Source organism: Cupressus sempervirens, chromosome 11 (assembly GCF_028749045.1).
Source record: "Cupressus sempervirens isolate cs-2001-9-10 chromosome 11, ASM2874904v1, whole genome shotgun sequence".
Classification (NCBI taxonomy): Eukaryota; Viridiplantae; Streptophyta; class Pinopsida; order Cupressales; family Cupressaceae; genus Cupressus; species Cupressus sempervirens.
This window is the reverse complement of record NC_143128.1, coordinates 700,596,830-700,608,684: the sequence shown is the minus strand read 5'-3', so window position 1 is coordinate 700,608,684 and position 11,855 is coordinate 700,596,830. Positions and strand designations below refer to the sequence as shown.

At 35.9% G+C, this 11,855-nt stretch overlaps 1 protein-coding gene across 6 annotated transcripts; it reads right to left on the bottom strand.

Moving 5' to 3' along the window:
- Positions 1-2,398: 2,398 nt before the first annotated feature.
- On the bottom strand, positions 2,399-5,475 carry LOC149531614 (UNC93-like protein 1). Of its 6 annotated transcripts, XM_089810386.1 has the most exons (3): positions 4,591-4,886; positions 2,793-4,246; positions 2,399-2,665 (listed from the first exon to the last, which is right to left on the bottom strand). In XM_089810386.1, exons 1-2 carry the CDS (start codon positions 4,636-4,638, stop codon positions 2,822-2,824), a joined length of 1,473 nt encoding a protein of 490 aa, XP_089666512.1. In that variant the 5' UTR covers positions 4,639-4,886; the 3' UTR covers positions 2,399-2,665; positions 2,793-2,821. The 6 variants fall into 6 exon arrangements, with proteins under 6 accessions (XP_089666512.1, XP_089666513.1, XP_089666514.1 ...); XM_089810387.1 differs by lacking the exon at positions 4,591-4,886 and adding an exon at positions 5,192-5,475 and having other exon boundaries at positions 2,399-4,246; XM_089810388.1 differs by lacking the exon at positions 4,591-4,886 and adding an exon at positions 4,905-5,213 and having other exon boundaries at positions 2,399-4,246.
- Between the last annotated feature and the right edge of the window lie 6,380 nt (positions 5,476-11,855).

Sequence of the window (11,855 nt, the reverse complement as noted above, 5' to 3'; positions counted from 1 at the left end):
TTACAACCTACCTCCTTTTGGAGTTCAAATCTAGTTCTTAGCAATTTAGCTCAGAAGTACAACAATTTTGAAGTTTTATCAAAGCAATACAATGCAAAAAAGACCTATTTCTGAAAGTGGTATTTCTATCCACACAAGCCTATAATCTGATTGCAGATCTAGAAAGTAGATGAAAAATTATGCACTTTCAAAAAAATGGAACTTGCAAATGTGTCCAGATGAACCCATACTAAGCCTTTGAAGTTACAAAAATCGAGATTGGCAATTTTCTAAAAAATTCAGGAATAGAGATCTCAAACAACCTGCACTAATGTGTAGATCATGAAATTCTACCCCAAAACAAACAAAAAAATTGCTCGAAAAAAGGAGTCCATATGAGGGATATATCACTGTTTGAAATTCACCTCTACAACTATTTTTTCTAAATCGCCACTGTCACACCTCCAAAAATCAATTGACTCTAGATTTCACCTTAGATGTCCCATTTTGATGAAACAAAAGTCAATTTGGGGGATTTTTGACCTTCTGAATATGATGCCAATAGCTAATCTGCACTAGCAAGCTCCAATCTTGTACTGCAAAAAAAAATCTCCTACTAGCCTAAAAGGCCATTTTTTTTGTAGAATTTTGGAAATAAAATGAAAATCTGAAAAGCAAAAATGCAAATTCGAATAAAACAAGTGCGGAGAAGCCAATAAAAATGTAGATCTAAAAAATTAATTGCATAGATCTAAAGAGATCATACCAATTTTGCAAATTAGGCCTTTGAATTTAGGTTTGCAAAAAAAATTGCCTCAGATTCGATTATGGCCTAGGGTAGGCAAATTTATGGTCAAAATTCACTGAATCAATACTCTAGACGTAATGTTGAGGTTCGCTTTGGCTCTAGACGCTCCCAATAGCTACAGATACTCCGAATCTGAATCGTGGTCCTTCGAGAGGTGAAGCAAAAATGGTCTCCAATGGCTATGTGAAGAGATCTCCTATTGCTCTGATACCATGTAAGAATTTTCCTTGAGCTAAAATCACCCAAGATCAAGAAGCTCAAGCACTAGCAGAAAAATGGACCAATAAAGTATGATTAGAATAACAATATGAAATTGAATTGATGTACATACACACTAGGAGTGTTTGAATAAAAAGGCCTCTAGAATGACTATGAGTCAGCAAAGTGATAAGTCTCACAACTAAGCACATGTCCACCAAGAGTGGATTATTCTCCATTGAGCATAGAAGTTAGTGCGATGATGAGAGGATAAGCTTACATAGGTGTGTCATGTAAAAAGATGTTGTAGACACCATATGCTTATTTAGAGTGCGAACAACTATGTTGTCTACATGACAACTTAGATGATTATGCAAACTCCTGTGTTGTAGACAATACAACTCATATGAGTACACATACTCCTAGGTGTCAAATTAACAAATAATAAAATAATGCATTAACCTAAGTAAACTTAAGTAAAGTGTAATAATAATTAATTATTTACACTAACAATTGCCCTAACATTTCTTAGATTCTCATTTCCTTCTTTAGACTCATCCATATGTAATGTAACCTCAATAGTTTCTATATCATAAGTCATTCCTTGACATTACTTGAGGCCCTACGCTCCTCCAAATCCTTCTTCCTCAATTTATGTAGATTCCCTCTAGCCTATCATATATTGAACTAGTACAAGCACCTTTGGTTGCTAAAAGTTAAATAACATTAGTTACAAAAATGAATAAATAATGTAACTTTATAATTGATCTTCATAAATGCAACATTGTCCACAACTACAATGTTCCTCTCAATCATTCATATTTTATGTCCTAGGAACAACTAAAAGTGTCCAACAAAATCTCTACTTCTATCATATGTAAATGTATTAAAACTAAAACCTATACACAATTAACTTATCTACAAATTAATATTTGAAAATAATGTTTTATAACTAACTTAAAAACTACCCTCTAAAAATCACATTCTCAACAAAAGAAAAATAAAATAAAATAAAATAAATTCTACTAGCACCTATTAGATTATTCTTAAAACTAAAAATAAATAAAACATAATGAAAAGCTACAGCTACCTACACATATATTTCCACACATGTATCATATTAAATTGATAATAATAAAAATGTTTGCAAACTATTTCCTATCATGCAAGAATTCTTCTATAAGGAACTCCCTAAAATTACCATCCATTTAACTCCCTCACTTTTCCTAATAAAATATTCCATGCCAAAAATTAATAAGTCCTTATTATTGAAGATAAAAAATTGTGTCCAAATTTTATAAATTATACTCCATATCCATCATCTAGCATTCTTACTCTATATCATAGTTAATGATGAATCATGAAGTATCATCGTAAAAATTGATGTCAGAAAACTGATTGTAGAAACACAAATGCACAGAAAGTCCCCACTAACCATTTTAGCGGTTATAAATTTTATAATATTCATCAGCCGCAAACATTTAGCTACAATAGATAAGCGCTCAAAAGGTGGGGCAAGAACATTAGAAGGCAGTCACAGCAGAAATCCAAGTGTGGAGGAAACTATGTAGCAGGTATATGGAAACTATGTCCAATCTCACAGAATATCGCCTTCCGGTATGTTCCACTCTCACAATTTTCCAAACAAAAGCAAGATAAGCACGTTTACCCAGCATTCCTCTGAGAAAGCAGAATAGGAAATAGGTAACTGCAACTAGCTTGGAATAACAATTACATAGTGAAACCCTAATCACTCCAAAGCATTTAGTAGATTGTGTTGAATGCGTAATATATGATCATTACTTACACTGGTCTGTATGGAGAATTTCTCTGCAGCTACATTTGCATGTTGTCCTTTGCCGTTCCATTTCCCTTACTCATGTCCGCTTCAAAATCAATGGGAACGGTCCTTTTATCATGCACGGCAAAGACAACAAGAAGAAGCAGTAGGGGATAGCTAATGGAGGTAAGACACCAGTTGATTATTAGTTCTTTTGCCGGAGAAGTCTTATGTGAATCAACCTGCCAAGCAACAGCTCCTCCCGCACTCTGCACGCCTTTGTAGAATCCGCTGTACCTACTTAGGGTTTGTGAGTCATCAGCAAGAGCTCCAATCATCCAATACACCAGGGTTTGGAAGGCGGCATCAAGAAGTCCATAGGAGAAGAAGAGCACAAATGGACCTGCATAGGAAGCCCCAGAGTCCATGAAGTCCAGATTAGGGTTTCTCCCATTGTATTTCAGCTCATTGACAAGCCCCCCACCCCATATGGCTGTCCCAAGCAAGGCAACAATACACACACCTGTATATCCCCTTTTCTTCCTGCTCTCAGAGCTGTAGTCAAGAATGTATGCTATACTCACTGATCCCAACATCTGAGCAACCCAATAGAACACATTGTTCAAGCCCTTTGTTCTGATTGTGAAAAGCTTGCCATTCACATTATTGAATTGGTAGGTGTAGAAGAAATTACTAGCCGCGGAGGCCGGAATTATCAGTAGCATCTTCCAATTCAAGAACAGCTTGAGGATCTCCAGTAATTCTGCTCTTGGATTGGAATACTTCAATGTGGTTGCCTTAGTTCCATCATTCCTGACTACTTTGTGAGGTGGAAGAAGGGCTAGTGTGAGAAAAGTACCAAGAGTCATGAAGCACATGAATCCAATATATGTTGCATCATTCACATTCCCTGCTGCCTTGTGGTAGTTTGATAGAAAGGGTATGAAACCCCCAATCACACCTCCAAAATTGAAGATGCACCAAAAGAGGGATATGTACCTGCCCTTCTTCTCTTCACTAGGGTATGATGTCATGATGGCTCCTTGCCCTGCCCACAGCAGTCCTGCTCCAATACCCAAAAGTGCCCCTGCATGTATAGCAAACCATTCATGCTGATAATGATTGTAATAGAGAAATGATCCAGCATAGAGCACATAGGTGGAGCATCCTGCAAAAGTGGTCAAATTAGGCCCTAGGAGGTTGTATATCCCCCCACCCAGTATGCCAAATACAGCAAATGTTATGTAAAGAGCAGTATTGGCGTTGTTGACTGCATGTGGGTTCACCTGTCCTCCACCTCCCATGCCTGTGAGAGCATTGAACATGCCAGGACAGCAGAAGCAGATCAAACCAATCAGGATCACCTGAACGACGGGGGAATTATATTGAAAAGATCCTCTAGGAAGTTCCTCTTCAGCTGATTTTTCTTGACCAGGCACATCCATGATTATTATCAAATCTTCACAAACTGCTGGAATTTTCTGAAAAAGAGAATAAAAACCAACTTTCAGATTCTTGTAAAAATGAAAATTTCAAGGTGAGAGCTTACAACAGAATGATAAATTGTGAATCTCTTATCTGAGGGGTCTTGGGTTGGAGTTTAATTGAACTTAATACATATTAATAATAAAATAATAAAGAATCTAGGCTTCAGCCCATTACCTATCAAGAAAAAAAAGAGAGTTCAAATTCAACTCAGTAATCACTACTGGTGGCTTAAGGCCAATGGAACAGATGAAAGCACAAAACCCAACCAAGTGACTATCGAGTGCCTATTGAATCTCCATGTGATTGGAAAAATGCTGAAACATTGCAAAACTCAAACCTGCAGTGGAAAGCCCAAACCTTTCAAGGAGCCCTTCTCATGACACATCTAACTCTGTGATATTTGTAAGGATAAGATTCATATAAAACTCATTTCAGGGGTGAGTTTAAAATCCTAAACCTTTAGGCTGGTTCAAATTGGGGGAAAGCTCAGAATTCTAAATTAGCCCAATTCAGATTATGTCTTATCAATCTAATATCTCCCAAACTGCTATAATCTGTTCAAGAATCGACTACATCACCAAACCAGCCTGTGATGACACATTTTTCGGGAAAAACTATCGATGGAGCCTATAAAGTTGCAGATATACATACATGATATCCTCATTAGATGGAGATTCCAAGCTAACTTCAAGGATTCTCTCGAAAGAAATGCCTGCGAAGCTTTTCCCAATTACAGTGCCTCAAATTTCAACCATCCCCATTTTCACCCTGCTTGGTTAAGATGAAATTCTTTTTGAAATGGGAGTAACATGAATGTTTATGGGTTGTAAGACACTTCCTTGGCCTACTGTATAACATACATGTATTTACATTATATGATATTCCTGTAAGATCTCCCCTCAAGGAGCAAGTTTAAAAAATAAATGCATTAACATTACTAGTATGAGAGTATACAGATTCATTCAATGCAGTTTGCGAGTGAGTCAATGTCGCCAGCCGAGAAATCTTATCTGGGGCCCGGCAGCCAGTGAATCATATCAATTGAGATACAATCACAACACATTTTGCTCACGCTGATTGGATTTAAACTAAATATGAACATCCTGACCGTATATAGTGTAATGTTAGTGAATGTCAATCATGACTTCTTCACCACAATGTGTATCAGTCTATGTCAATCATGTTTGCTTATTCACTCTTCAAGTTATAAAATTGATGGGCGTATGGGAAGAGTATGCTTATTATGTTAAAATTACTGTTTTTCTTAAACTTAATCATTTAATTCTTAATTTTAAAGAAAATATTCCAATTAGTTTAACTCAAAAATTCTTTACCAATATCATGTTTTAAAAGAAATATAAAAGATAATAAGAAAATATTTATTTATATATAATGTATCTAAAGTCTTCTATTTGTATTTCTTAGGAGTTACAATTAATAAACTTAGAAGAGCTGTACATAAGAATTGGTGATTTCCGAACAAGTAGATAGAACATGCATGTTAATTAGTATTAGTAATTGTTTTGGTTGTTGTAGTGCATTATTGTTGGATCAATTTTAAGTAGATATCATGCAACATTTTAAATGATCAATTTTTAAATGTTTACTCTTACAAGTCATTTTTGAGACCTATTATAATTAATCATCCAAGAATTATGATGGTATAGTCTCAAAGAATTGATTTAGAAAGATATCTAGATTACTTTGAGATTAGTCTTTTATATATCTGATTGATTTTTTAAATTAAAAATATATTTTAAATTTGAAAATCTATTTTGACAATTTTCTCATTTACTTAATAAATAAAATTAAGTCATGAAAGTATCATATAGAGTATTTTTTTTGTCCTTTTTGGAACTATTAGAGATGTAAAGTGAATCTTAAAAATATGTGAACAATTATTATTATTTTGATAGAGAAATTATTTTTACTGTGATATATTTACAATGAATAATTAAATACTAATAGTTTTGAGTTAATAAAGCACACCATTTCTGAGTTTTCTGCATGCAGAATCTACCATTATGGAGAAAATGTCTCGCTAAACATTTTGTATATGAAATGCAGGGCAGGAGGCCCTCATTAATCAAGAAGCACATATCGAAGGGCAGGTTGCAAACAAAAAAGCATATGTTATTATAAATATTATAAAATATTATTGTCATGTGGCTCACAAAATATGTGTTGCTTTTGTTTAATCTATTCTGGATATGTAAAGGTGGTTCTCAGGCTTTGTTTTGGTCTGATGCTTGGGATGGATTCCCTTCCATTTTATCCATGTACCCTCATCTTCAGTCTCTTTGTGACTCTTTTCATGCCACTGGATGGGATAAAGTGGCTCATTACAAGACTCCTTTTCAATTGGGACCTGTTGTTGGTTACAGATGGAAGCATTCTTCTGATTGGCCTCCTGGAGGTACAAACGTGGATCATCAGGAGCTTTCTCAGATTCTGGCCTCTAGAGAGTGTTCCTCTTTGTTAGGTCCTGATGTTTTGGCTTGGGGAGGTACCTTGTTTGGTAAATATCATGTCTCTGCTGGGTATCAGGGGATAACTAGACAATTATTTGGGGATGTTGAGGTCCCTTGGTGGAAGCAAGTTTGGAATAAAGTTTCTTGGTCCAAGTGCAATTTTTTCATGTGGCTAGTGGCTCACAACCGCTGTCTTACATGGGATAATCTTTGTAAATGTCGATTTCAGGGCCCCTTTTATTGTGTTTTGTGTGGTAATGGGGAGGAGTCTGTCTCCCATCTGTTCTTCCATTGCTCCTATTCTATTCAGCTATGGCACCTTTGGTGGAGTGCTTGGGGTTGCTCTTGTAGGCATGCTTCCTCTTTGCCTGAGTTCTGGGCCCGCTTGGGAAGTGCTCCCTCCAAGTCTTCTCCTCTCCATGCTGCTTGGATTGCTGGCCCTTCATTCATGCTTTGGCATATCTGATTGGAGAGGAATCGTCGAATATTCCAAGATGTTCAGCTAGATATTTTGCATCTTTGGTGGAAGATCTCACATTCTCTTCAGGAAACTATTGATGTGAAGTATGAGCTAGATGGGGGTATGGATCCGGTTGATCTTGCTATATGCAATCGCTTCAATTTTCATCTTCAAGATGGGGTTGTAGCTCAAAGGTTTCCTTCTATGTCCAGGCAGCTTCAACATTAGAGGAAGGGTCAGTTAAATCGGGATGGGCATTGGACTCCTCCTCCCTATGGAGTTTTGAAAATTAACACTGATGGTTCTTCCTGAGGGAATCCAGGCTCTGCTAGTATTGGGGGAGTGGCTCGTTGTAGTTTTGGTGATGTTAAATTCTTTTTCTCAGTTCATAAGGGTGATTTCACTAACAATCTCATGGAAGCTCAGGCTATTTTATATACTATGGAACAATGTTGCTTGCGGGGATGGCGTAAGATTATCTGTGAGTCTGATTCCCAGGTGGTGGTGAACTTGCTTTCTTCACAGGAGCTTGACAATGTTAGTTGGCAGCTGGCCACTGTTGTTAATCAGATTATTCTCTTCTCTACCTCTTTTCAATTCATTAGGTTCACGTATATTCCTCGTGAATGGAACAGAGCTGCTGATTGTTTGGCCAAATGGGCTTCTAGTCATGATCCGGGTTGGAATATTATGGATAGGAGGCAACTTTCTTTTCAGATGGTGCAAGAATTTGATGATCTTGTTGCTAAGGATCGAGCTCCTTGTTGAGCTCTCCTTGTTGTATTCCTTTCTGTCTTAATAAATTTTTACCCCTCTTTTTCAAAAAATGTTAAACATCACATAGTAAGCTTGTTTTTTTCCAAACTTAATTTTTTCCTTAATGTGTGATGTTTAAGAGTTTCAAGAGTTTCAAGTGCAAATTGTTTTATTGACAAATCTGGACCAAAATTTAATGAAGAGGATGACTGGATAACAATCCACAATTGGAAAGGTGGTCTTTTATTGCAAACAAAGTGCCCATGGAACACAAAAATGGTGAATTATTTTATCATAAGAGTTCCCAGATTAAAACATAGGGAACAAAGAAAGTTAAAACAGCTGATGATTGCTAACTCCCTCCCAGTCAACAATATAGCAGCGATTAAAGAAAATAAAGGTTATTCGATCACAAATGACAAAAAAATCATATTTCTATAAAACTAAGTATGCCCTGCTATTTTCAAGGAAGGTGGAAGCCCTAGCCTCAGAAACAAAAGATAGCTTGGTTGATTTTCCCCATCCTGTGAAGGATCTCTGTGCACTGTTTGCAGTACATATTACCCCCAACAAAGTTGAGAGCAGGAAAAGGTCATGGCCAAAAATTGGGAATCGTAAGCAATTTAAAGAAAATAAAAAAGATGAGCTCCACTTGCACACTACACCAAACCAAAATTCCATAAAACAAAATATTTGAAAGAGCATTTTCCATTCTTTCTACATATCTACTCCAATGGGTTATGAGAACATTGCTGAAAAAATGGAATATTTGCATTTTGGAGAATCAACTATGTCACAAACTTCAATTTTGCAGATTGGATCTTAAAGGCTTGCAACGGCCAGGTAAGCATCACTAACCTTCGAGAAAAATTGTTTATATTGACTGTAAGGATTGTAGTTTAAAAAGGAAATTACTATCTGGACCTCCTCTATTCTGGTTTTGATATTTCAAAATTTGATTTTTAAATAATATATCCATGAATACCAATTCCTAATTTTCCTGTAGAACTACTTCATAGAAACATAATTACACAAATGTGAAACTTACTAGGGTGATTAAAAGGTTTTACAAAAGATTTCGCTATTTTTAATAATATCAAAATTTGAGTTGAAATTCACCTGTCCTGCAAGCTTAAACAACTTTAAAAAAAAATTTGGTTATTCAATTTGTAATCTAAAACCTGAAATTTATAAGGAAGAAATCAAATCTAGGATTATTTTTCAAAACCCTAATATATCAGATTTATTTTATGCGGATTCTCTTAAATTATAAAATAGAAGTTAAATTCTTAGAAAATGGAGGTTACATTTTGAACGAGACACCAAAGTCTTATGTTTTTTTATCTAGATTTTATCGCTTCAATACCTCCTCTAATCTTGAAATATGAAACTAGGAATAATGATATTGAAGAAGGGGAGATTTCAGAACAAGGAGGAGATAAGACGATCCAAATTCTTAAGGAAGAAATCAAATTTGCAGAGGTAGGCTCTAAATATAGAACATAGGTGACACCAAATGAACCATCGCCTCTAAAATCTTAGAACAGTAGATCTGCATCTATTAAGGATCACATAGGAAACATAATCAATTGAAAAATTGCATATAAGACCATTAAAAATATTAAAATTGCATGCCCTAATACACTTCTTAGATCAATTTCTAATATGATTAATGACAATTCAATTAAGTGTAATCCATTAAAGGATCAAGCTAAAACTTCTTACTCCACACAAAGTGAATATGTGTTCCCAATTAATAATAGTTCTAGATTCTCAAATAACCCTGTTATGTTAGATGAATCAGTTATAACTTATAGACTAAATTTTGATCTCAACTTTGATCTAGCTTCAAAGCTAACTCTGGATAATGTAACATTAGATGAAGAAGAGTTGTTTGATGACTTTTTTTTGGTGTGAATACATATTTACTATTTACACTTACTTAAGTTTACTTAGGTTAATGCATTATTTTATTATATTGTATTATTTTATTATTTTATTTTGTGGGACACTAGAGTTTGCACACCTTTTTGAGTTGTCATGTTAACAACACAGAAGTACACAACTCTATTTTAACACATGTTGTTTACAACACTGATTTGCGTGTTACACCCTTGTAGGCTTATCCTTTCATCATCGCACTTACTTTTGTGCTTAATGGAGGATAACCCATATCTGGTGGACATGTGCTTGGTTGTATGACTTATCAAGTAGCTGATTCCGAGGCATTCTAGATGCATCTCAGAGGCCTTTATATATAGGCACTCCTAGTGTACTCTTAATGCACATATTGAATTGAATACATTGTTATTCTGATTGTACTCCTTTCTGGTCTATAGTTGTGCTTGTGTTTGAGTTCTTAGTTCTTGGGTAATTTTGCTCTAAGGAAATTTTTTACATGGTATCAGAGTTTGGAGATTTTCTCCTCACATAGTTGTTCAAGAGTATTGTTGCTTCAACATTTCGGCCTAAATTCAGAGTATTGCAGAAATTAGGAGCATCTAGAGTTAGAATGGACCTTGTCATTGTATCCAGAACGTTGATTCAATGAAGATTGATTATAAATTCGGCTACCCTACACCAAAGTCGATCATGAAGAAATTTTTTTTTGCAAATGGGTACTTGGAGGCCCTGATTTGCAACTCGGGTATGGTCATTTTGTAGATCTAATTCATTGATTTTTGGATCTGTAATTTATTATTTTTTTGCATTTTTGGATAGCTTTTTTTGAATTTTTTTTTTGCCCAGTCGGGCTAGCAAATTTATTTTTTGCAGAACCAGGCAGTCACACCCCGATCTTGCAAATAATATTCCATCAGAATAATCTTTATTCCATTGGCAGGCGTAGTTACCAATTTTCTGACAATAAATCTCGGGCGACCACATTCCACCCAAACCCGGTTGCCCACATAACCGGCGAGTTCACTATTCTTTTCAAAGCATGGGCTTGCATTTAAAAACACCACAGTGTTCATTGAACCCGCGAATGTGGGATTAATATTACAAACACCGGCGACGACAATTATTTTTTTGACCTTGGTGCAGTTATAATCTCTGGCATCAAAAATAAACTCCCGACCTACTGTTAAACTACTCCGACACTGTGCATTAAAGACTTTCCATTAATGTGAACCCTCCTACGAATGGAAAATCAGCAACTGGTGACATTGCTCCCAAATCTGGCAATGAACATTTACACCCTTTGGTGCTCCTCCCTGCGCCACGTGTGCCAATTTGCGCCCAACATGTGGCAATCTTGAGGACAGCTCTGTGCCACATTTGCAGCGTCTACATCAGTGCCTATTGCACATGTCAGCTCCAAAATCTAGTGAACAATATCCATGTCACCTACCACCTCAGCCACCATGTGACCAACTATACCTCTGAAATGTCATCAAGTCTGTACCACATTCGTATGATTTGTACCGTCCGTATAGTCCAGTCACTTGCGACATCACCAAGGAGGCTATTTTTTTGCTGACATCATCATTATGTGAGCCTAAAATTGATGACCATCTGACTGTCATTTCCAGGCCATTTCTAATTGTTGTAATGGTCATTTGACCATCAAATTTAAGATAGCAATTTTCCTTCTAGCCCCTCTCTAGATTGCTTTTTGATTTGGTAGCCTGACATTGCGAGCCCATAACTTGGTCATCCGAACTCCAAATCAGGTGCAATTTTTTTTGAAATTGGGTAGAATTTTCTGAACTTTTCAATTGTGGTGTTCTTTTCTAGTTTTGGTGCAAGGATTTTGCAGAAATTGTGTTTTTTGGTGACTGTACCTACTCAATCCTACATTTTGCAACTTCAAACACTCTGCACAAGCTCATCTGGACACAAAAATAGGTTCCATTTTTTTTAAAAGTGTGTTATTTTTCGTCTACCTTCTAGATTTGCAGTCAGATTCTAGGG

What these genes read in the sequence shown, in the direction of transcription:
- LOC149531614 (XM_089810385.1), bottom strand. Translation starts at nt 4,638, where the DNA reads ATGTGTCATGAGAAGGGCTCCTTGAAAGGTTTGGGCTTTCCACTGCAG. An exon ending in GTTTGGGCTTTCCACTGCAG is followed by an intron (nt 4,247 to 4,590) that starts GTTTGAGTTTTG and finishes TCTCTTTTTCAG; the next exon opens with AAAATTCCAGCAGTTTGTGA.